At 37.9% G+C, this 26,753-nt stretch overlaps 1 protein-coding gene and 1 pseudogene across 1 annotated transcript; one reads left to right on the top strand and one right to left on the bottom strand.

Annotated features, from left to right (window-relative positions):
* Positions 1-313: 313 nt before the first annotated feature.
* LOC114359109 (protein lifeguard 4) lies at positions 314-12,241 on the bottom strand. The gene is made up of 6 exons (XM_028313364.1): positions 12,063-12,241; positions 5,920-6,083; positions 4,936-5,041; positions 4,052-4,203; positions 2,593-3,332; positions 314-1,076 (listed from the first exon to the last, which is right to left on the bottom strand). Exons 1-5 carry the CDS (start codon positions 12,126-12,128, stop codon positions 3,080-3,082), a joined length of 741 nt encoding a protein of 246 aa, XP_028169165.1. The 5' UTR covers positions 12,129-12,241; the 3' UTR covers positions 314-1,076; positions 2,593-3,079.
* Positions 12,242-19,334: 7,093 nt separating this feature from the next.
* Positions 19,335-20,310, top strand: LOC114359110 (uncharacterized; annotated as a pseudogene).
* Positions 20,311-26,753: the final 6,443 nt, after the last annotated feature.

The raw sequence follows: 26,753 nt of genomic DNA, 5'->3' as shown, positions 1-26,753 counted from the left end.
GATATCTTGTATAGTTTAGAAATAATCGAGTGAGATCACTTATCGTTTCCACCCTGTATATATGACCCACGCTGAACTGTCCCACCAAACTCAATGACAGGGGGGCGCTACCATCGTTCAACTATATGGTTTCCAACATGGCAAAAATCGGAACCAGCGATCCGGTATTGACGGTGGCGCCCCGCTGTCAATGTCGTGGATCGGACAGTTCAGTATTTTGGAACTATACCTCAGGCGCTGAGATGTGCTAGGTCTATACAATATTATCAACTTTCTAGGTAGGTGTAAAACAGATTAATCAAACAGATTCAAATAAAATAAAGATTTTATTTATATTATCCAACAACACGCGGTTACAGTACACATTTATTTTTGTGCTAATATTCATGAGAAATACACTATTCTATTCAAGACGTGTGACACATTAATTACCACGCTTATTTTACAAAAGTATGTTTTGAAATATGTATATTTAACAAAATAATACTCATGAATACTTGGAGCGTTAACTCGTTGTCTATCTTACTTGGTCTACTAAAAAGCTGCAATTTTATTGTTTAAAGATATTAACCATTTGACAGTCCTAAATCCCCTTTGAGTGGGTTACAACAAGTTACAATTGTTTTGCTGTAGTCTTGTGATAAACATATGAACATCAGCAAAACAAGTGAATATGGTGTCGCAAAACAAAAGGGGGGTAAAAAGGAATTTCCTTCGACCAAGCGAAATAGGCAACGGGTTAACACAATATATTTGTAAGGACCGTCATAAAATTCAACAAAAATAAACATTTCACAGCCGTCCCAGTCACATAAAATTACAATACATAATATTAACAATTTTAAATGCATTTTGCATACATTTTGTTGTTTTAGGGAAAAAATTAGGGCTTCTACTTATGTCGAGATCATGCTGAATCTGTATGGAACACGAATCGTGTTAATATGAAATTTTAAATAAATTCTTCACTAGATTTTATAGATATATGTAATTTTACTTGTATTTTATACCTCTTCAGGTGTGAATTTATACACATAAAATATATTGTTTATAATATGCAGGTACAAACGGACTCTATAGTCTATCCAATATAGCTTGATTATAATGACAGCTGCCATCAAAAGTAACGACATAACTTTGTAGTAGCGATCAATAAGAGCTAAATATTGGCGGACAAGAAATAATTCACGTCTGACCTACAAACAATATTTTCGACGACAGTGCTTCCAATAAAAATGTGAATTTCGTGTAAATGCAGCGTTAAATTACACCAATAAGTAGTAATTCGAAATTATTAAAATCAAGCTAGAGTATTAACGACGTCTCTACAAGGTTATCTCGAGTTACAAAAATGTTAGTGATGGGACATATCGACAAATGTCATATTAAATTAAAACTATTTTTTTAACATATTTAACTAATTTTTTTCTAACTAATTTTTTAACATATTTAAGTCAAGTTATACGTTTTTCTAAATATTCACTATTAAAAACCAAAAAACATTTCATTATTAAATAATCAAACATTGTAAATCAATCACCGGTATTTTTTTGGGTATTCATAGCACCGTTGCTCTAGAAGAGATGCCCACCGCCCTCTAGCGAGAGGAAAAAACCACTGAAGAACACTGATGATAATGACTACGACTTAGGTTGTACACCCTTGACATGAATTTTAAATTTTACTGTCTTTAAATTTAAATTATAATTGTCATTTTTATGAATAAAGATATGAAGAAAAATTGGGTGCATTTTTATATCATTTTTTCGAAAACTTATCGATACATCTATGTGAACCGTACGAAACATACCCAGCACTAGTTACATTCGTTTGATAGCTGTCATTCTAATCAAGCTATATTGGATAGACCACAGATATGGATAGATGCAGCATGTGTCAAAAATTGTATGAAGCCGAGCGTGCCACTTTTTAAACGTCATTAGTGTCATTTTAGCGAATTTTAGTGATTGCCGCAACGTAAAAGTAATCGTATCATCGTACTGCATTCGCAAAGTCATCGAAAGATATCGTGTGGCTCGATTCGAAAATTAATTAATTCCGATAAAACTGATAATTTGTTAAATACAAAACCAAAAACATCTTTATTTACCTTTTTAAAATAAAGTAATTCTTACAAATCGTCAAATCTCGTTATTTTTTTTACCCTACCAGCGTTTCCAGACATTTTGTCAAGTGCATGAATACATGGATCAGTGTGTATCTTATTGTTTTGAGTAAGTACGGTTCCTTGGGATCGGTATGAGTGCACCACATACAGGGACCATGGTTTTAACACTTAAGAGTACATCGCAGGATAATAATATGTATTAAAAACAATGCTACTTTATACTTCTTCTACTGCTACTTTATTCTAATTAATTATTTGCTACTTGTGCTGTTAATTACAATTCTCAATCCGTAAATAATATCTTCTTTCTACCGTGTTCTCGTAAAATCATCGTAACCGATTGTTGTAATCGGATTACATGAACATCACTCGACCATGTATGTCCATTTGGACATATCGGAATGGCACGCTTTGACGATCAACTTGCTGTATCTACTCTAATCCATATCTGTGGGATAGACTATAAAACTGCAAGATGGAACTGCAGTTTATACACGAGATTGTGCAATTTTGTACCTTACTTCATTGAAATTAAAGTTATTTACAAAGTCGATTCAAAATTAATCTAATCGTCAGTACTTATATTTTGTGGGAGCGGCATACATAATAATAATACTCATAGTGTGATCTATCAAACATATAGGACAGAACATTCACTAAGGCGTGCCGAATGCAAACTCTAAGGAATATTGCCCATTGAGTGATTTGTGGCAGTCACTAGATATTATTTCTCATACTAGTTCGTAGATGCAAAAAAGGTCCCACTAAATTTTGAATCTTGTCTTAAGGTCCTTACCCAATGAAATTTATTAACTGGCCATGCCTCTTAATAGTCAATTTAAAAACAAAATGGAATGGTGATACGTTACTCCCAAACGGGGTCCTAAAAAGAAAAATGTCGACTGGTTTTTAACTTGCGACTGCCACAACAAGGGCATATCTCACACACATTTAATTCCTATTTAATTCGTTCAGTATACGCAGAATGTACAGGAACAGATTCAAGATATCCATATACAAGTTGATTGTGGCTAAGATGTATTCTTCTGGGGAGAGTTGGGTCATCATCTGCTGTGTGTCGAAGATCAGGAAAAGACTGAAAAGGACTGCTCCGGTTAAGGACAGAGCGATCTCGAAGAGGGAGCTTTGGATGAATATCTGCAGGATACCGCCCACGATTAGTACGCAGAGGCCGGCGACGAGTCTGGAAAAAACATCATCTTATTATCCACTGCAGGCAGGAGTTATCATCATTATGTCTTTCTTTTGGTCTCCATTACAGGAGTACATAATTCTAATTTACAGTCTACAGTCCCCACACTGACAAGACAGATTGGGGAGAATGTTTGCAAGTTTCTCCCTTCGTCGCTTCTTGCGGTATCCACGGGAAGAGGGGGGTCGTATTCTAGTCCGCCGGAACCACACATAATAACGATTGCATGGTTGACACCGTAAACCAATAATTCTAGGGCACTAATTCTCAAAAAGATTACATTATTCTATTGCTGTAAACCCCAATTATTTTTCAATTAACCGTAAAATATGATTTTAGTTTTGAAATCCTTAATAAGTTTAGGAAAAAAATTGACGTCACAGCTTCTTCAATCCGAATCCTTGCCTTCGCTTCCCCATATTAGCAACGTGGTAAAAGCCTATTTAATAGAAATAGTACACACCTAACAAAACATCTACACCTAATATTAGACTGCCCGGTCTGTGAGCACGTAGAATTTTGTCCAATGACCCCAAGCTACCCATCCTTATCGCTCGCGCGTAATTATGTTGCTGTCTCGACTGTGCCCGCAGTGCGTGTGCGAGCGCGACAGCAACATAATTACGCGCGAGCGATAAGGATGGGTAGCTTGGGGTCATAGGACAAAATTCTAAGTGCTCACAGACCAGACTATAATAATAGTAGCTCACCCGTATCCAATGAAGGAAAAGTCACGTTTGGTGTTGAGCGTGTACAACGTGAGAGCGAACACGACAGTAAGGGTGATCGCCAGTGCTTGCAGCACCACCGCTGTGTCACAGTAAGACACCACCACGCCGATGGAGTATGCCTGCACTATGGTCTACGGAGAGGAACAAGCATTAACAACTTTAGTTGAGGAACAATTTTTTTCTATTTTTGCATTTTATTGCGATGGTTGGAGAAGTGAAATTATAAACAAATCAGGGGGAGAGTTTACATCACACGTCTTCGCTAGAAAAAAATGACATTAAATCTGTGATCATCCCACTGTGATGGATTGTACAGCACCCTTCGCGGCTAGGTACTTTCAATAACTAAAATCTTCATAGATTTTATGGACTTGCTAGCGAAGACGTAAACTCGCACCAAGCCTAGGCGCAAACCACTGATTTTCCGTCGGCCCATAGTTTAGTCGGGCTGTTAATCAGTAGGTATGTATGTATGCATGTTTGGAAGTGCGCACATTACACCGATTTGTTTTTCATCGGCTTCAACTATCGGCCGACTAAAAGTCGGTGGTCTGCGCTTAGGCTAAGCCCTCTGTTAACCCGTTAGTAAATTGAAAAGTGGTCCCCACTATACTTTGAATCTTATTCGCTTGTGATAAGGTCCAAAAACAATGTAAAAGAACTTGACAAATTCACAAATAAAAATTACCGAAAATCTGTATAATAAGGTTATAATCCCTAAGGTTGACTGGAGGAAAATGCCGAAAGGCATTAAGTCCGCCTTATGTACACTGTTTTATGTGCATACAAGTTTAAAATAAATAAATAATATTATGATGTAGCATCTATGTTATTTATGTATTTACCAATTCATCAGTACTTACAAAGCCAGCCAGCAGGTAGAGGTTAGCGGGGGAGTCTCGGCGCTTGGCGATAAGAGCAAACAGCGTGATCATGCTCAGGATAAACGCGACGAACACCATCCAGTTGCTGTGGACATTGTAAGGTATTACAACTATGAGTTTCCATTATGATTCCATTGCAGTGCAGGGGCTTAGCGTGAGTTAAACTTTACATCAAATGTCTTCACTGTGTAAAGAAATGTCATTAAAATGGTATAAAAATGTATAACGGATTGTACAGCGACCCAAGCCCTAGACCCTAGCTAGCAGGACATTTTCAAGAACTAAAATCTTCATAGATTTTTTGACGCGCACACTAGTGACGACGTTTGATGTAAACTTACACTCAGCCCTCTGGTACCAGTGTAAAGCCTGGTCCGTGAGCACGTAGAATTTTGTCCAATGACTCCAAGATACCCATCCTTATCGCTCGCGCGTAATTATGTTGCTGTCGCGTTCGCACACTCACTGCGGGCGCGCGTCGCACAGTCGCGACAGCAATATAATTACGTGAGAGCGATAAGGATGGGTAGCTTGGAGTCATTGGACAAAATTCTACGTGCTCACGGACCAGGCTTTAGCAAAAATTAATAGACGACAATAGCCCAAGGGGAGATGGCCGCTGGGGCAGAAAAGTTCTCAAGTTGCGACCACGGACCGGAAGACGTAGTGTGGTGTGGGCAGGGCCCCCACTAGGTGGACCGATGATCTGATAAAGGTAGCTTGAGGTGCTAGGATGCGGGCGACGCAGGACCGATCGTTGTGGGAATCCTTGGGAGAGGCCTTTGTCCAGCAGTAGACGTCAATTAGCTGAATGAAATGAACGAATAGCCCAAGAGTGAAGGCGTCAGACTCGAGTTTCCAGGAAACCTGGCTCAAACCTAGCTGCCACTGGTATTTTTTTTTAATATACCAAACTTGTGTATATTTTTGGTGAAACTTAAAGATGAGTGGTGGAATACTCACTTCTCGTGTATAAACCCCTGCACCGGTTTGACGAGCAGGAACACGCTGGCGATGGCGGTGGTCGCCAGTAACTGCACCGTGAGCAGCCCGTACACCTTCCGCACGAAGCCCAGCCGGATCTCCTTGTCCGCGTTCATCACGTTATTCCGGTAAGCGAAGTCATCCTGTTGACAAGTATCTCATGTCTAAATATACAGGGTGTTAAATCGGATTTTATCAATTTTTTTTGTATGAAAATAAAAAAAAATAAAAAATAAAAATCAAAAAATATTTATTCAGTTTAGACCACAAGTGGCACTTATGATGATATCAAATTTCTGACTTCACCATACCATTTATATGACCATGTCAACATGGTCTAGTGTCGGCTCATATACCCATTTACCTAACACCCTGTATAAAAGGAGAAACTGACTGACTGACTGACATATCAACGCACAGCCTAAACGGCTAAACGTAGGGACTTGAAATTTGGAAGGGACGTAGCTTAGGTACCGTAGAGGTGCACTAAGAAAGGAATTCCCGAAATTCCCACGGGAACGGGAATTAGCGAGAAAATCCTTTTGTATGAAAAATCTAAACCGCTTAAGTTAGACGCTTGAAATTTGGCATACAGGTACCTTAGTAAACTTAAAGCTTAGTTACAACAAGATATTGCAAAATTCCCACGGGAACGGGAGTTAGCGGGATAAAATATTTGTAAAAATCTAAACCGCGTAGGATAAATGAAGGAGGTAAAACGGGATCCACGCGTACGAAGTCGCGGGCGGCCGCTAGTTATTTATATACTTGATCATATAAAAAGGGTCGATTTGCAATGGGCCCCAGTATTGAGCCTTGGGGCACTTCCATTTTTAGAGGGGCACCCGAAGAGTTAATGGACATGGCGCACAATTTTTGTTGAAGATGCCAAAAAAAACTACAAAAAATTAGAATGAATACTGTATTTTTACTTTTTTGATATCTTTAAAAATGACTGAAATATTCAAGCTCAAAGTGCGCTCTTCCGCTAGGAGCGATTTTCCGCGCGGATTTTGAAAATGTGACGTAGTAACATGAAAAGCTGCATGTAAGACATTATCTGTGTACAATGGTTAGAATAGTTANCGGGGGCCCCGTATAATTGATACGGCAGATACGGCGGTAGCTGCGCCCCTGAGTGTTAGTTAAGTTTATATTATTTAGACACCATGAAGAAACTGTTTCTTTGGTGAAAGGTGATTGGTGCTATTACATTCATACATTATGTCCGCAGGGTGGTGATGTTATGCAGGAGAACATAACAGCAAATGTGTCCGAGGACACAGTCACTCTTGAATTTCTGCGATTAGATGGAGTTTTTGTATCACAGCTGGTTGATTTTACAAATGTATGTATGAAGGTTTTCATTTATTAAATCATTCTTTACAAAACTAATGAATGAGGAAAAATTGCAGAGAAATTCAGATAATTTATTTGATTGTATTTTAATACACAGCAGTGTTCACATTCATTATTTTTAATTGGATAGTTGATACCATTTAATCAATTATTCCAAGGCAAAACTTATCTAAATTATTCAAATAACACTCTTTTATTATTTCAGCTACTACTAGAAACTAATATTATGTTAAAATAATTATTGGTTTGTACAAAATTAGCTTATACTGATGTATGAAACAACGTTGTAGGAGGTTGAAGCAATGAAGGTTGTGATCCCAGGCGAGGAGGAGCTGGGCCAGGCCGGGCACCAGGCGCTGTGCTTCCTCACCCACGCCGCACAGGCCGACTTCATCGCGCCCGACGCCATGGCCAAACTCAGGCAGGTAAGAAAAACTACTGATGCTTTTTTATTACATTTACTAAAACAAGATTATCAGATAACAGCTACATATTTTTGGACTAATCAATGTACAAAGCCTTTGTGATACTGTTTACATACCCCCTATTTAATAAGTTTATTATGCTGTTCTTATTGTTGGCTACTTACATCCTCTTTTGCCACAATAAAATATATAGGGTGTCCCGTAATGTAACGTCAAGCCGGAACTGGGTGTTGAGGCAAGTTGTGCTGGTTATCAGAAAAATATAAAAAAAAATCTATGTGGCATATTTTAAAAATAATAGGCATTTAAAAAAAATCAAAAAATTCTACTCCAGGTGACGGTCCTTTTGCTCGTGTTGCCACAAATCTTCAGTTTTTCCAAATTTTTTTTTTGTTATGTAACCCTGAACAATGCTTCTCTAAATTGTTATCAAAATTACAAAACCAGCTGCTCCAGCTTGGATGAAAAAAATACATTCTTCTCAAAAAAAATTTCAAAATAAAAATTTTGCCTTTGTTTAAACTGACTGTACTGAAAAAAAATGTACTACGCGAGTGTGGCAAGTGACGTCATAATTTGGCGCATTTAGTAAGGATTCCAAAATGGTATAACAGTTGGTAAATTTTTGCTGTAATTGTCGACAATTTTTGGATTTTTGGAAATAGTCCCGTTTTTAACTTTATTTACCTTGGTTAAAAATTATTATTCTAACGTGCCCAAAATTCAAGTTTCTGTGACTGACTACCGTACAGTCAGTCACAGAAACTTTTGTCACCATGACAGTAATTAGTAGTTGACATACTGTGACAAACAGGAATCTTCCTAGTTCAGGTATCAACCCACCAACATTCTTACTTTTTGTTTTTCCTGATTGTTTGTTATCATGATATTATCTGTTATGTTAGTGAGAAATAAACATTACTTTACTTTATTTTAAACTTCCAGACATCCAAACTTTCGCATTTACCTATAATATTAGTAGGACACAATTATGTAATGTAGAAACAAACAAGACAAAAAAAATGTATACTTCAGCAACGCGAATTTTTTTATACTTCAGCATATTTAGGACACCCGGCAGAGTGTCCTGCCATGATCAAAGAAAAAATAACTCGCAATTTAGCAGGTACATTAATTTGACTGTTTCACAACTCTAAATCTATTTAACTTACATTACATGAAATTTATCACATTTATCAAAGCTTCTTAGCTTGTCTTTGTCCCAAAAATTATAAAATGAAAAAGGTAGTTGTCAAAAACCTTTTTAAAGGCGGATTTTTTTCAAAAAGGCGGGCGCGCGCGCGGCTATAAACGAGGTCACAAAATTCGGAAAGAACATAGCGAAATCTATTTATTTACCAATTTTCAAAAATTCCGGAAAACTTTCCAAGTAAAATTAACAAATAACTGGACTATTTACTCGTTATTGAGCACAGAGACACAAACTTGGTTATTTTTTTCAGAAAATTTATAATTTAAGTGCAATGTAAAAATGGCTTCATATTGCACAAAATTGGCAATAGGTGGCATAATAATGGTTACTTTTTTAGCGCCTAGTTTGAAATGTGATTGAACGATGACAACTAACAACAGTTGTCAGTTAGGTAAAATTTTATTTTAGTTGAAAAAAGACAAAAAGTGGTAAATGGGTTAACGTGCGGGGGCTGCAAAATCATGTTGTGACGTCACGCGCGAATATTGGAAATTTTTGAAAATTTTAAAAAGTCCGTGAACTTCTCGAGGCTCTATCTTCGGTTATACTGGATGGATTGAGGTGAAATAAAAACTAGTGTAATGTGTGTGATCTAAACTTTAAATTAAGTCATAATTTAACTTAATATTACAACTTATGCGTGTTGTCCATTCCGTGAATATGCTCAAATGCAACAACTTTTCTCAAAAAAAGTCTCCATACTAATTGGCTAAATTACTGATGATGATTTGTATGGGAAGGTTTTTTTTAAGGATTTGAACTTCCTTCTCTTAGGGAAAGTTTTCTTGCATCAAGGAGTGATTTTTTAACCATTTTAACCAAAGGGTCACGATTCAATTTAGACAGGTACCTTTTTATGCACATAATTTTTGTGTATTATTATTATTAGACGATAATATCACCTAAAATGGATAATTTTACACATTATTATACTCAAAAGATACATCTTCATATAAACATAACCACAACAATGGTTTACTGAAATGTAGGTAATTATGACATCAGAATCATGTAGAAGAAACCAACGAGACTACAAAATATTTACTCGTTAAGACAAGGTTTTCCTTCTCTGTTCTCTCCTTGAAGATATTTTTTCCTTATACTTATGCAGGGAAAGTAAACAGTGGTAAAACCTGCAGATTTATTCTTGACCCAGAACTTTATTAGTTTATTAAAGGAAAATGTATAGTCTAATGTCTGAAGTAGTTAAATAGAGATTAATTTGGTGAGTTTCAAACAGCTGTTTCAGTACAGCTAAGTATTAAGGGTACCTACTTTAACATGATCATTTATTCATATTCATGCTAGTTAGTTACCATTTGGTTTGACAATCATGACCATATTATTCTAATGAATAAAACTTTTATAATTTTTTTCTTTTTTTATTCTAAAGACGAATTTAACGATAGAGTAAATCTGATTTAAAATATTATTTTTTTGTTAAAATACATTTTCTATGGCTACTTTTGCTATCTATTGTCACGTAAACGTAATTTTAAGTCAAATAAAAAGATAAATATTCGAAAACCTTTGATTATATACGTTTTTTTACTATGTCCCGCTTCTGACGGAAGAATCCCGCTATTTTCACTCAAAAAGTACCAGAGTCCCGACTTGGCGAAAAAAAAAACTGGCAACGCTGATAGACACAGACAATGTCACATCTAGCTTAGCATTGTAGTGTTCTTGCTGTAATAGGTTTTGCTTTGAAATAAAAGTAGTTTTCCTATTGTGCTGCCGAGTGTACCATCATTTCAGAAGGTTGATGTAACTAAATAAACAATTATACTGAAAATAGCATAGCATTATCAAAATAAATCATGTAATTAATTATATCATGGCATGATAATGTTTAACCTTTAACTATAGTCGTGAAAAAATAATCACACTCCCATGGACGTCGGGTCTCACAGACCCCTATCTAAAATTCTTCATAATTTCATATCTGAACCAATTTGAATTTATCAAAGAGTTGATATATATCAAATAACTATTAATAAAGGATCTAGTAGTAAATGTAATCAATTTCTAATCATTATTTATTTATTTTTTGGCAAATTTAAAAAACATAGTCATTTTTCAGTGTTAATTGACTTAGCATCACATATAGGCTCCTTAATTACAGTAGATTAATAATAAATCAAACTTATATTTTTTTCCTTGCTTATTAATAACCGTGTAACATAAAAACATAAACAGAATTTCTGAAAGACATAAAATAAAATTTTTGACAAGGGTTAAACTTACAAAAATTATAAACAGTGGTCTAGAACACTAAAGACAAATTATCTCTACAGGCATGTGTCATCTTTCTTTGAGAGCTTTGATAGGCAAAATATACACCATTCAGAATCGGAATCTGCAGCAATGGTACCTTCTAAGACATCTAAACTCAAAAGAAGGATCGTCTACAAGTAAAACCTTACTTCTGGAATGTTACTTAGATAGTTGGGCTAATAATATAGCTGATGTACTCAGATACTTTCTACCTTTATGTATTCTTAAACTAAAACAATTTACAACATATTATAATGATATACTATAAAAAAATATAGCTGACAAGTCACATCCATACAAGTATGTTTGTATGGAAATTATAGTCATCGGGTCTCCCAGACCCCGATAAAATTTTGGATGGTTTTTACTCACGTAATAAGTGCCGGAAGACGCAATTTTATGACTCCTCGGTCCTAACACAGTTAAAACTGAAGCTACTGAGATGGTCGAGAGCAGCACGTGGTGGGAAGGTATTGAAACCGAGAAATTGAAAAGGGGGGTGGGCCTCTGAGACCCGACGTCCATAGTTAAAGGTTAATCTAAATTACAATACTAGCTTTCAGTATTTGACTTTGTTTATAATTTCACTAACTATTCAATGCCATGATTATCTTTCAGGAATAAATATTGAATGGCTGATAAGAGCTATAAAACAAATTCTAAGAATGAAGTTTTTATCTATTTGTTATTCAACGAGAAGGAACCTTGGCATTTTGCTTTCACATTAAACAGGTTCAAATAGTAAAAAAATGAGCGATACATATGACAATCGTCTAAATATATTCTTTTGTCGTGCCAATGCTGTAAAAATAATGTAGATACGATCGTGCTACGTGACGACATCTTACCTCAATGTTTTCTTTCCCACCAAGTTCACAGTCTTCCTGAGCATACATTAGGGGAATAGAAGCCATGATTAAGAATTTTTAGCACTTTTAATCACTAATTACTTAAATGCACAGCTGAAATAACAATTAAAAACGCGAAGGATTTCCCCGTTTACGTATATTTTCCATTCAATGCACAGATTCAATGACACATGATGTCAAATTGATAATAATGACAGATGGTATTGCCATCATAAAAAAAACTTGTCTATGGCTAATCTGCAACGTATTTATGTTTTTATAATAACGTTATTTTGAATACAGCTTAATTTCTTTATGTTCACGATCTTTCACGATGATGATGACGTTTCACTTTCCCGCCAAGAAGTTCTTTAAACCTAATTATAGCCTGACCAGGAACATAAAAACCCTGGCATAGAGGCGCGTCAATTGCAATTGATAGTGCAACACTGGGTACAGTCGTACCTGTATTAAATTAATAGGCTAACTTTATGTATGTATCAGGATTCAGGATTATAGGCTAATTTGATATTTTCATAAATTAACAAAAAAATATTATATTATAGGTAAACTGGTTTAAATAAATTAAATGAAACCATCAATCGAGCAAGTAGGATTTTATTATTATTCATCAATAATCAAATTCTGAACTTGAATATTCAACTACAATGTCTGCTCATGAACGCTTCAAACTCGGTACTCATTTCCAAATTCCATAAAATTCAATACTTACAAAGTGACAAAAAACTTTAAAATAGGTAGTTGAAACAAACCACAGCAAATTTTCATAGTTGACTGTACTATACGATAAACATGTCAGTCAATTTGACAACCTTTGTCGGAAACATTATTCAATGAAAATATTGTCCGAACCCTTAGTATTTCTCTTCGACAAATACTTTAACACATTGTGAACCACTTTTCTTTCACGACTATAAAAAGATTTTAGCAATTTAATTCACAAAATCAATTGCGCTTATTTAAAATAAAGTTTGTTTACACTTTGACAACAATAGACTGACATGCAAGGTGACATGTCAATGAAGTTTTCAGTTACTGTTGCCATTAAAAGAAATTAGTACCATTAGTTTTCCGCAACATGGCGAGGGTTTTTATGTTCCTGGTCAGGCTATACCTAATTTGCCTTCATAATTATTAATATTCATTTTTGTACCTTGTACCACTTCAGTTTTAGTTCATTAACTAATGGATAGATGGCATGGCATGTAAAAGTACTAAATTCTAGTTTTTCCCCGTTTTCGGTACCATAGCGTAGCGGTGATGTAGGTAAGTAGGTACGTTGGCAAACTCATGCAGAACGAATTTGAGCGATTTAATAACAACAAACTATTTGTCATCCGAGCACAGCAGACTCGGAGCAAATAGTGAATTTCACGTTAAATTGCACCACGTACAAAAGGCATGTAAAATGCAGGCGACATTTCGTAATAAGTTGCACTAGACAGAGATATGAAATAAAATTGAGTTAGCAGCCGACGCGCCCGTGCTGAACCGAACAAATCAGGTTGCGAGAAGAAAAATGTATTTATCCAGTAATGGAATCATGGTGGAATCCAGTTTGAAGCGGCTTTATTCTCTATTGAAGTTCTTTGTTATAGAACTGGGCATTTGTTTTAAAGTAGTGCGTCGGTAGGTATTGACTGTTAAACATATGAAAGACATTCGGAAAAACGTCTCAACTTCTGCTAACTAATGGTCATTATCGGTGGTAGCCACAGTAAACTAATGAAGTATGAATTAAGTTATCTAATCTATACTATCTATACTAATATTACAAATGCGAAAGTAACTGTGTCTGTCTGTCTGTTTGTCTTCCTTTCACGCCGAAACCACTGAATCGATTTTGATGTTTGGCATAGAGTTTGAGTTCCGGGAAAGGACATAGGATAGTTTTTAGTGAAACAGGGACGCGAGCGATAAAGTTTTTCTGTGACAGACAAAATTCCACGCGGGCGAAGCCACGGGCGGAAAGCTAGTTAAATATAAAGATCAATAGGTACCTATCGCGTAAAAAGTTTCACTTCGTCCAACTCAATACCTACCTACTGTTTGTTTAGAAACCAACTAATGGCCACTCCGTGCTTATTTGCTTTTATAATGCTTACCTAATAACCGCTTTTATAGCCGAAGCCCGCTATAAATCCTTTTAATTGGCAGACGCGAATATCCAGGTTAAACATTGCCTGCGTTAGTTTGGTTCGACTATAATAGCACTGGAGTTGGCCGTTATTCTACGATTATGATCACAGGTAAGTAAGTAGCTATTGGGCGAGAGATTGCACATTGATAACAGAACAGTTGAAAATGGACAAGGATTAGATTTTAGTAGCCTACGTAGAACACGGAATTAAGGATAGAAATTATTGTCCTTTAAGAAAAGTGAGAAACTTAATTGGCAAACTGGCAAATGCTAAAAATTGCTTATAATTTCCCAGAAGGATACCCAAATCAAAAACACTAAATATCATGCGCTCATCAAGTGAGAGTAATGTTAAGCCGTTTTAATTAAATACTTACTATCCTAGCTTTTTGAAGACTCTTTAGTTATCTGCGTTGGATAACTTTCTGTGTGAGAAGGTACTACTACCTAGTTTGACCACTATTCTGGTTGACTTTTGGAGTTATTTTAATGTAAGTTTGACATTATATTTGTGGAAATCCGTGAAATAAAATTGTAAATAAGTCATAGATTTTATCTTTGCGTACATCTATGGCTAAATTGCAGAGCGAAGAGCGCTTTTCGTAATCCTCATTTAGCTGCAGACTAAATAGAGCGGCATAGCTCTTGTGGTCAAGCTATAGGTACATAAGGAGATTTACCACAGTTATGCCCGTTTTCACCATCAATCCCTATTTTTTAAGTGACCCCCATGTAAGCAAAATTCCTATTATTTGTTACCATAGTCACTTAAAAAATAGGGATTGATGGTGAAAACGGGCATTAGTCTCACATAGATAGTACTGCCGGCTCCATAAAGTAGAAGTGGCGTTACGTCGCTGTTCAAGGCTGCGGTATGCCTAGGGCGGCGTTATAGCAAGGGGCGCGGCTGTTTGCATTATACGTCGTTACGGCTTTGCGGCTTGCCTTTTTACTCGATCATGATAAATGAATAGTGTTGCCAGGTGAAAATTCTTGCTAATGGATGCTAGCCCTTAACCTTGTTAAGACTTAGGTAGGATAGTAGGCGCTACATCATGAGTGGTGTTCTGATGAGTTTGTATTCGAATCTAAAAACTAACATCGGAATCTCAAAATCCAAATCCCTAAGTCATCATTTCATCATCATCAAGGCCTATGTTCAGCAGTGGACGTCATTCGGCTGAAACGAACGAACGAACCTTAGTATTAGTATTACCAGTTCAGTCCTTAAAAGGCTCTTACAGTATCTAGGTTTACCAGCCTTCGAGGTAATGCACTGGAAACCATTCCCCATCAACGAGTCATTACCTAGCTCTCGCACATAACTATAAACTTTTACTAGCAGTAATTAACGATGCCTCGTATGACGAATGTGCATCCAGCCTTTATTTCCCACTAGGGCGGCGCCACTGTGATACAGGGAATGTGAAGGAGGAGGTTCTCAATTCGACCCGTATGTTTTTTTTTTTCTATGTTTGTTACGCGATAACTCCGCCAATTATGAACCGATTTGAACAAATCTTTTTTCGGCGTATAGGTAATACCTCAAGGGTGGTCCCATTTAAATTTAATAATAGAAAAAACAACCTCCAACGGTGGAAAATTGGGGATGAACTTTTTTATACGCAATATCTCCGCCGATTATAAATCAATTTGAACGATTATTTTTTTGTTGAATAGGTATTATCAAAAGGGTGGTTTCATGTGAATTTGAAGAAAATATTTCACCCCCAAGGGTGGAAAATTGGGGATGAACTTTTTTATACGCAATTTTTAGTTTTTTTTTGTGTTCACGCATTTGAAGTCGGTTTTATTTTTTTAAAAGTTATTTAAAATCAAAAAAATCAAAATCAAAAATATTTATTCAGTTTAGACCACAAGTGGCACTTATGAACGTCAATAGAAAATAATAAAAAAAGAAAAGGTAGCCCTTATGGGGCAGTTTACATGTCTCCTTTTCTTTTGGGCCCTACACTTTTATTTTTTTTCCTAGCCCTACCCTTTAGGGTTCCGTAGCCAAATGGCAAAAAACGGAACCCTTGTAGATTCGTCATGTCTGTCTGTCCGTCCGTATGTCACAGCCATTTTTTCCGCAATGAACGGTCCTGCGCTGCCCGCATCCAGGCTCTTCCCGCGTCCTTCACCAGATTGTCGGTCCACCTAGTAGGAGGCCTGCCCACGCTACGTCTTCCAGCCCGTGGTCGCCACTCGAGAACTTTTCGGCCCCAACGGCCATCGTCTCTACGAGCTATGTGCCTCGCCCACTACCACTTGATTTTAGCAATTCTGCGAGCTATGTCGGTCACTTTGGTTATCCTGCGGATCTCCTCATTTCTGATTCGATCACGCAGGGAAACTCCGAGCATAGTACTAAGGTAACACTGATTAAGTGCTATTATTTTTAAATGCTTTCCAATCCTGATTTAAAAAATAGGATATTACCACCTATCTGCTCCTACATTTAAAAACTTCAGCATATAAGTACTTTAGGTTTCAAGGAATTGAAATAGAAATGGAAAAACGTAACCCTCCTTTTGGCACAGTCGGGTAAAAATATTAATTCAATACCACAAACACATACCTAACCTGCAACAGTTTTGCAATTGCAAATAAATGTAAGTACTTACCTAAGTACATGCTATAATGATACATTCTGAAAAATCCATGGAGGATTTTAGTAACGCCACGACGCTGGTCTTCCGTGGACACCCAATTGGAGAATTAGAAAAACTTAAATAGATTTAATTTCATATAAGAATCCTTTTGAAATGAGATGGCATCCTCATACGGCCAATAAGTATAGAAACTGCACAGTTTACTGAAGTTATTAAAGTTTATGCATAGTATTCCTACCGACCACTGTAGGCCGTAAATTTGGCACGCCAAATTGAGCGCAAGGCTCTGCTTTGATGGAGAGACTGACGACGTTTTTTGATTAACATGTACTTATCTAAGTACTTCATGTTATCCTGAATCTAGTATTAGCTGAAGCATACGAGTATATCGTCGCTATTGAAAACCATTTGACGAATTTATTAAAAGAAAGTACATTTTTTATCGAAACTTAATAAAAACTTGTATAAGGATATATAAATATACATTTTCATATCCATAAACAAGTTCGTAAACAATCTTTCATCCTCTATTTTACTTGTTAACATGAATGAAGCTGTAACAAAAAAAGGACATCGTCTTTTCGAGCGATTCGTAGCAAATGCCAGTCGTGAAGCCCTGTGATGCTACGCCGCCGCGCCGTAGCATTTCCTATACTTCGTAGTATTTCGTAGTTCGTAGCAATTATTGTGTATCACCTATATGGTACACAGTATGCATGTTGGATAATTATTATTATGTCCGATTTCTTTTAGAAGTAATTCCTAACGTTTTCAGTGGGGATTCAGTATGTTAATTCGAATTAGTATACGAGTACCTACTTATTAATCAATTTGAAAGGCACCAACAACTTAATTGTACAAAAAAAAAACGAATCAGTTTTAGACTAAAATTCCATTTTAAAATTTTGGTGTAAAATCGGTGTTTATACGGTCAATAAAGACCAAAATTGTAATACTGTTTCTTGTGACTTGAGCCATGGATGTAGACAGCCGAGGGCCCATTGTCGCGTTGGCTTCTCGGAAAATTTAATTAGAATTCCCGCGAAAATTTCCCCCATAAAGATGTTCCAGATAAAAGAGTTCGAGAGAATAGACGGGGGACTACCCTCAATTTTGTCTTGGGGCCATACTTGTGAGGCGCTTACTTAACATTTGTTGAGTTAGATTTGGAAACTCACAATATGCCTTCCCTTTTAGATGTTATCAAGCCTTAAAGATGTTAAATCGAGATATTCGTCATGGAAATAATAACGATTTGACATTCGTAATAACCAAACACTCATCTAAGTATATCTATAAAAGTGAAAGGTTTCTTACTCATCATGAAATCTCAAAAACTACAAGCGCTAGGAGTCTCAAATTTTGCGTGGGGGTTCTTTTTAGAACGTATGTGCTTACTAAGACGGAATTTTGCAAAATTCAACCCCTAAAAGGGGGAAAACGGGATCCATGCGTACGAAAGTCGAGGGCGGCCATTAGTCACAAATAACATTGAAATAAATACGACATTTCTTAATTCCTTATTATTTAACCAAAGCGTGAATTATTTACTCATGTTATATGTTTACATATTTGTCCATAGTCAGACTTTTTTCAACTCAAGATAAGTCGTGTTAACTGCCATATTATACATATTAACTGCCATTAAATCCTCGCGAAGTAAATACGAGCAAAAGTATCAAACATTTATAAAACTAAACATATCAATATTTCCTACCAACTTTATCATAATAATATCTCAAAAGCATGCACCGTATTTTGTAAGAACCTTCCGTGCAAGCGAAGTGTTATTAACGTATTCTCGATCGCATCTGTAGTAGGACCCCGCTGATATTTATCAATAATTGAAAACGTTTGGGGGTCTATTACGAATGCATTATCGAGACTGGTTTCGAAAAAATCGCTAAAAAGATACGAATTTTTCTTAGCCATAGAGTTGAGTTTTGCTTAAAACTGATAGCGATTGCTTTCGCCAGTTGGAATGGCTTTACGTAGTACAGGGGCCATCACAAAAGCGAGAAAGCCAGATTTAATGTTGACGATTCTATAATGATACTTTTTGCTTAATGCTCTTTGCTTTATGGCTTTGCGGATGGGATGCGACTGGCGGGAAAATTAAGAAAAAAATCAGGAATCATTTCGAATTTGAATGTATTAGAATAAAATCCAGGTTTAAAGTTTTCTTTTTTTGATGGCTTACCTGTTTCTTGCCAGTGTTATATTGTAATGATGGCAGATGATGCAATTTTTCTGCAAAAATGACAACTCTAATTTCTTTGACGGGTTACTAGTAGTTTCGCACGATTTTCCTTCGCACGAATGTGCGAAACGTCCCCTTTCAATAATATTTTTTTTTTAGTAGGCGTTTCGTGCCGTGTGGGGACGGCCGTAAAAGAATACTTTTCCCCACCGCCAACAGGAGGCGTGTCGTAAGAGGCGACAAACTCCTGTAGCACCGGACGGGCAGCAGCGTCTGCGTGCGAAACCAAGTAAAAAACTGCGATCGCCAACCCGCCTGCCAAGCGTGGCGATTAGGGCAAAACCCTCCAAATGGTAGCACAAACAAAAAAACGGCCCCTAGTCCCCGGCGGCCCCACTATCCCGGACCACGGTAGCGGTCACGGTAACGGTGGGGCAAGGGGTGCGAAGAATCCCCGGGGGATGCCAGGCTACCAACACCGACGACCTCTGGCCCTGGCAACCTATAACGCTCGCACACTGCGTACAGACGTGAAGCTAATGGAACTCGAGGAAGAGTTGAACAGGTTACGGTGGGATATCGTGGGATTATGTGAAGTCCGAAGAGAGGGGGAGGACACCATAATTCTTAAATCCGGAAACCTGCTCTATTTCCGGGAGGGCGACCAGCAGTCCCAGGGTGGTGTCGGGTTTATCGTCCACAAGTCCCTTGTCAACAACGTGGTCCAGATCGAGAGTGTTTCGGCGAGGGTAGTGTACCTGATACTCAGAATCACCAAACGGTATTCGCTGAAGGTCATACAGGTATACGCACCGACCACGGAACACCCCGACGACGAAGTGGAGACCATGTATGAGGATATTTCCAGAGCCATACATGGCTCCCGGTCCCATTTTACCGTTGTGATGGGGGACTTCAACGCGAAGCTAGGTAAACGAAGCGATAATGAGCCGAAAGTGGGGCAATTTGGGTACGGAGAGAGGAACGCACGTGGCCAACTGCTGGCTGGCTTTATGGAGAGGGAGGGCCTCTTTATGATGAACTCCTTCTTCAGAAAGCCAAAACAGCGAAAGTGGACATGGCTGCATCCCAATGGCGCTACAAAAAATGAGATAGACTTCATCTTGTCGACGAAGAAGCATATATTCAATGATGTCTCTGTGATCAATTCGGTCAAAACAGGAAGCGATCACCGAATGGTAAGAGGCACATTGAATATCAGACCCAAGCTCGAGAGATGTCGACTGATGAAGTCTACGCTCCGCCCAGCGCCCATCCAACTCCAAAACCCCGAAAGCTTTCAGCTCGAGTTGCAAAATCGTTTCGAATGCCTAGGAGACTGCGAAAATGTGGACTATACTCATGTCCGAAATACCGCAGTGTCTCAAGACGAAAGTCTTCGAGCAGTGTGTGTTGCCAGTGTTGACATATGGATCCGAAACGTGGTCGCTTACTATGGGCCTCATAAGAAGGCTCAAGGTCACCCAAAGGGCGATGGAGCGGGCTATGCTCGGAGTTTCCCTGCGTGATCGAATCAGAAATGAGGAGATCCGTAGGAGAACCAAAGTAACCGACATAGCTCGCAGAATTGCTAAAATCAAGTGGCAGTGGGCGGGGCACATAGCTCGTAGAGACGATGGCCGTTGGGGCAGGAAAGTTCTCGAGTGGCGACCACGGGCTGGAAAACGTAGCGTGGGCAGGCCTCCTACTAGGTGGACCGACGATCTGGTAAAGGTCGCGGGAAGAGCCTGGATGCGGGCAGCGCAGGACCGTTCATTGTGGAAAACCTTGGGGGAGGCCTTTGTCCAGCAGTGGACGTCATTTGGCTGAAACGATACGAACGAGTAGGCGTTTCGCCCGGATTTATTAAAATTATTAAAATCACGCGCGAATCGACTCTTTTTTGAACTAGTAGTATGCGATTTCTAGTTCTCAAAGGGGTCGATTCGCACCCGTTTTTAATACTTTTGATAAATCCGGGCGAAACGCCTACTAAAAACAATTATTATTGAAAGGGGACGTTTCGTGCGAAACTACTACTAACCCAACAATTAAAATTACTTACATCTTATTTCTACAGTAAAAAAAAGATTGTGTACACTGTGTTTAGGTCTTTTCTGTTAAAAACAACTGAAAAGTTTCCAAACAAAATAGTTTACCCAAGTTTTAACCGTAAAACATTTTCATACGGCGCAAAATCACAGACAAAAAACGCTATGTGGGCCGCATAATTACCAACGTTGTATCGTTGCCGCAATGCGTCCGATTGCATTCGCACTGCGCAGATTATTACTGATTTCGATATGCTAATACCTTTATGGTGGGTACAGTCGCGACGAAAACGGAGATGGAAATACGCAAATCCTAGTGTCACGTGACTTGAAACTATTTTGAACTGCGTCAACATTGATAAGTTCGTGGTACATTATAAAAGTGAAAATGTTTAAATACTTAAATCAATAAGCCGATTCGTCAAGATCAAAAATGTGTAGGAGCCTAACAAAATCCTACTAATATTATAAATGCGAAAGTTTGTATGGATGTCTGGATGTTTATTACTCTTTCACGCAAAAACTACTGAACTGATTTTGATGAAACTTTACAGTATTATTGTTTATAACCCAGATTAATATAAAGACTATAATTTATAAAAATCTGTGACAAACTTAATTTGACGCGGGTGAAGCCGCGGGCAAAAGCTAGTATCGAAGAAATCGATGATAAACGTCAGATGTCTAATAAGACAGTTTAGATTTTTGACAACACAAGTGTCGCAATCAAGTATCCTGTTGAATTAAAGAAAGAGCACGTCAAAAATAACATTTGAACCTTTTTGTACCCGACTGTACCTTCCTTTTCTCATTGCCGATTTGGGTCATCAGGGTAATATTAATTAATAAAGCAGACCGGTCATTAGCGACGATTGCGGGGAGATAAGGTTATCGAGCTGTCATGGAGGATTTATCATTAAAATCATTAAAACTAGGGGGAGACATGCATGGAATATGATTAAAATGGCTTGAAGAAATTCAAGATACTTAGGTCATCCCAAATAGCACAAAAAGGCTGTACAGCGGCCGTCATACTTTTTACCTGGGTTCTGAAAGCTGTATAATAGAGTCTGTTAACAGAGCTTCTTCAGCGGTTATAACTCTTGAATGGGCACAAATCATACCTTTGGTTGCCTTTAAATGATTTTGCCATTGAAAACAAGAAAAAACAAATTAGGGATAGAGAAAATCCGTCAGCACAGATAGCCGCAGGCAACGCAGCCTGTCCGGGATGATGACCACGTCAACCTGACCTACCTCGCCCCCCACTACACACTGACCAATAGAACCTTCCCCCGGACCTAATGAAAAAACAGGGGTCAACGGAAAATGGCCGCCCTCACGTGGAAAACACCGGCATATACCGGTCAGATTCAATTTAATTTCAGAATAGAGCCGTTGTTTCATTCGTTTGAATTTCGAATTGCATTGTCCATGGCCGGTGTTTAAATGCGTTGGGCGAGCGAGAGGGTTGCCAGGTTGTCTCGCTCTTGTGACGTCAGCAAGGTGTTGACGCGGCCCATTTCCATTATTTAAATTAGGATATTCTGAATGCGGTTCGGCCTACGGACGAAGCAGGATGATGGATGTGAGGAGATTGTTGCAATGCATGAATGTGAACAAACGTTGGAACTGTACTTATACCTAGAAACCTATTTATTTTGTCCCATACGTGGTTAAAACTGAAAAGGAGAACTGTTTATGAAAAAAAAAAAACTAGAAAAAGCATTTCTGATCCAGATAACATCAGTTCGACCTGATATGACATATCGTGGTTAGACAGTGTGTCCGACTCCTAAAAGCTATGGACTCGATACTCGAGTGAAGCGTGTTGCGTAAAATCAGGTAGGATGAGCAGCCGATTCGATTTTCCTATTGTGATTCATAGTATAGAAGAGGAAGTGCATTGTATACTGAGCTAATAAATATTGTTAAGGGATGCTAATTAAAAAAGCAAATTAAAAAAAGCAATAGTTGTTTCGTAGTAAACTCCATGAATATGTAACATTATAATATGGTTCGCAACTTTTCCAAATCATTAAAATACGAACTTTCACTCAAGTCCTGCATTGAAATCGATCCTATTTACAGTTTTGGACAGCTTCCAACTATAATTGCGGTACTAACGACCCCGCTATCAGTATATTGCGGTAACACGCCGCCCTCGTCGGCCTATAACTAGGTAAGTGAAATGCATAGAGGTGGGGCCTCACACGCAGCGAGTACCTATACTTTATACCTGAGACGCACAAACTTACTGGGACTAGGGGCCAACCCACCACCACCCGTGGCCATACCTACCTTGCGGTTATACTGGCCGAATCGCGGGAGGTGTGCGCGGAATTGCGGCTGCCTAGGGCAGATTGCACTCCACCGCGCCACACTTCTTGACTCCCTACAAGTTATTTTTCTTCGTCTACTACGGTACTAGGGGCCACTCGGGCAGATTATGAGCTAAAAGCGGGAAGCAGAAAAAGCAACTGAATAAAGGTTCAGGTTATTATAACTTCGCTGTCCGGCCGCATGAACACACAGGCCGTGGGCCACGGTTTGTACATCCTTGTTTTATACTCTGGGTGGGACTTATTGTAGAGGTACCTACAAACGCGTACAGTATTGATACAGCATCGATATAGCCGTAATCTAACGGCCTTTTTTCTGGTGGTACGCGTACAGTACGCGTAACTATTATGGCAGAGGTCATAAGTTCGCCGTTCGACTCCCACACTGTGCAAACATTTGTGTGCATCAACATAAATATTTTACTTGTATTGGTCTGGATGTTTCATGCATTCTTTGCCTCAACCAGGCAAAGAGTTTTAGGTCAATTCTTGGTTTCTCCTCCTCCGCTCTAAGAGAGGACTCGCCTCAACTGTAAAATGAAAAGTGCAATATTTTGAGCGCCGTGTTTACACCGGCAGTTAATTAACCTACCCCAATGAATACCGTGATTTATTTATTGCAACACATATAAGAAACTCAGGCGTAATAAATATGATGCGAATATGGAATGGACGGATGCGCCTGATGGATATTAATGGATACGAAGCCATTAATAATAGCAAAGTACAGTTTTTATACCATTTTCGAAGTAAATTTTAATACCGAAATTCTTATTGGAAATACTGACTTGCTCGTTAATATTTGCATTTTATTATTGTTGTTATTTTATTACTAAAGGCTGTGTTGCACCACCTAACTTTAACGGTAACTATAACGATAACCGGTACTTTTTGTATGGAGTTTGACAGATTTTTGACGTTTGTAAAAGTTAAGATGGTGCAACCCCACCTAATTGTCCCTAAACTATTTTATCATCATTATTTCAGCCTATGGACACAAGAAACACCACATCTTCTTGAGCTCGTCGACCCATTGAGTAGGAGTCCAATGCTACGTTAGATATACTCAATCCGTACAATAATAAATAAGTGCACGCTATACTGGCTATACGTTAACTTTCAACGTCCATGAATTTTCATAGACTAACGTTCTCATGGCATTAATTTTTGCTCTAACCAGGATTGAAACCCATAAAACTGACTTTGTAGTCTAGTACAAAAATATCCAAATACCCACGTTGATCGTATAAAAGACTAGTATAACTTAACGTCCTGAACTACTGCACTAGATCCCGTTAAGGCCTAAACAAGTACAGTTACTGCCCTTCAAGGAATGTCTGCAGTAGGTATGTAGGTAGGTATGTACAAAGCTTCCATAACAAACTCATAAACCCAACTGGTCGGATGACCTCAACACACGGCTCGAAGCGATACCAAAGAGTGTCGAACGAGGCCGCACCATAGACTAAGTAGTGTACAGAAGATCATCTTGAATTTTTTACGGGACTATTCTTACCTTTCGTTCCCACCATTGCAAATGCTGTGTAACTAGGATCTAAAACTTGACCGCCAATACAAAACCCAACCAATGAAGGTCAAATTAAAATTTGTCCCGGGGTTAGTTAAACTGTCAATGAACCCGCAACGAAATTAATTACAAAAACATAGAGTTGTAAATAGATTGAAAAAATAATGTATTTTTCTTTTAAAGCAAATGGTTTACTGCTGGACAAAACCCTCCTGAAATGATTTCCACAATGACCGTTCCTATGCTGCCCACATCCAAGTTTTTCAGTGACCTGTGTGCTTACCATGAGTTTACGTTAGGTGTGCTCGCTAGCGAGTAGGTACGTCAAAAAAATCTATGAAGATTTTATTTCTTGCAAGTAGCCGCTAGGGGCGCTGCACAATATGTCATACATTTAATGTTATTTTTTTACGCAGTCAGTCCCTAGCGAGCACACCTAACGTAAACTCATGGTAAGCACACTGCTCCAGATATTAATTATTCTTAAATACTCGATCGAGGTGAAAGGAATAGTCAAGGAAGAAGAACAATTACTTTTAGGCATATTTTTTACTGTACACACGGCCACAGTGTTAACTATCCATTTCCGTTTTTGCTCTCGCTCTCATCAAATGGCGATTCTTTGCGATAGAACGAGATGACATGATCGGCAATGGGCGGTTAACACTGTTGCCGATAGTACAATGTGAAACAATGGACTTAAAACGGACCTGTATGAAGTTGTTTCTCTGCATGTTTTGTATTGAATGGCAGCTTGTAAAAGTTATAGGTGTTGTCTATTGCACTGGAAACAATGGTATGAATATTTGTTTTATACTTCTGAGTGGTTATTCCTTTTAAAGCACGGTTGGAAAGCTTCATAGTTAGAGAACTAGAACAATAGTTCAAGATGAAAATTGTATGCTTTTAAAAAAATGAAAATGAAATGTTTTATTCAGCGACACAAAACAACATCCAGAAAATTATGACAAAACTGAACTAAATAAAGTAGGTAACTAAATAAAGTAAATACCGAAACGGTATCCACTCAGCATCATGTCGAGGTGTCGCTTTTAAAGTATTTTTCATCAAGTTTCAACCAATCTTTAAGTTGTTAGTAGAAAATATTTATTTATCTTATAATTTTCGATTAACCTCATTCTGTATTTCTAGAAACAGATGTTCGCTTATCTTTTTCTATCGGTATTGTAAAGTACAATGTTTTTTGGGACTTAGTTTAGTTTCAAAAACTTCTTAACCAAAAGAAAGTTTATTTATATCTTTGGGACAAAGACAAAACAGTACTACGAAGAGGTACTAAATAAAACGCATTGCTCGTAGAATGATCGAGTGGGCGGCGCTCGTAGCAGCCTGAGCGTATCATAGAGATATAGAGAGATGCCAACTAATGCGCTGAGTTCGAAACTCAGTGTTGCATTAGAAATTCACACACACAAAGTAATCAAAATATGTTCTCATTATCCACTGCGGTATCAGTACTCAACGTTCGAATAATCTTTAGTTCTACCACAGAATAATAATAAGTACTACGTACAGAAGTTTTACTTCGCGAAGGTATTTAAAAAAATGTATGCTCAATGTCATTAACAATATGGTGTAATTTAGCCTGTCTCAAGAGTCAAGCACCATTTTGTTGACAAACGTCAGTGATCGGCACTGCGCCGAAGCTATAGGGCTGACTTCGGTAAAATGATGTGACGTGAGGTGCCAAACTGCGGAAAATGGCGGAGGAAATACATGATTTAGCATGAATTATCATGAATAACATTAACTACTTACTTACCTCTCAGTGTA

Source organism: Ostrinia furnacalis, unplaced genomic scaffold (genome assembly GCF_004193835.3).
Source record: "Ostrinia furnacalis isolate ACB-3 unplaced genomic scaffold, ASM419383v2 OfSCF4235, whole genome shotgun sequence".
Taxonomy (NCBI): domain Eukaryota; kingdom Metazoa; phylum Arthropoda; class Insecta; order Lepidoptera; family Crambidae; genus Ostrinia; species Ostrinia furnacalis.
This window is presented reverse-complemented; position numbering and strand designations above follow the sequence as displayed.

What these genes read in the sequence shown, in the direction of transcription:
- LOC114359109 (XM_028313364.1), bottom strand. Translation starts at nt 12,128, where the DNA reads ATGGCTTCTATTCCCCTAATGTATGCTCAGGAAGACTGTGAACTTGGT. An exon ending in GTGGGAAAGAAAACATTGAG is followed by an intron (nt 6,084 to 12,062) that starts GTAAGATGTCGT and finishes ACTTGTCAACAG; the next exon opens with GATGACTTCGCTTACCGGAA. An exon ending in CAGGGGTTTATACACGAGAA is followed by an intron (nt 5,042 to 5,919) that starts GTGAGTATTCCA and finishes CAATGTCCACAG; the next exon opens with CAACTGGATGGTGTTCGTCG.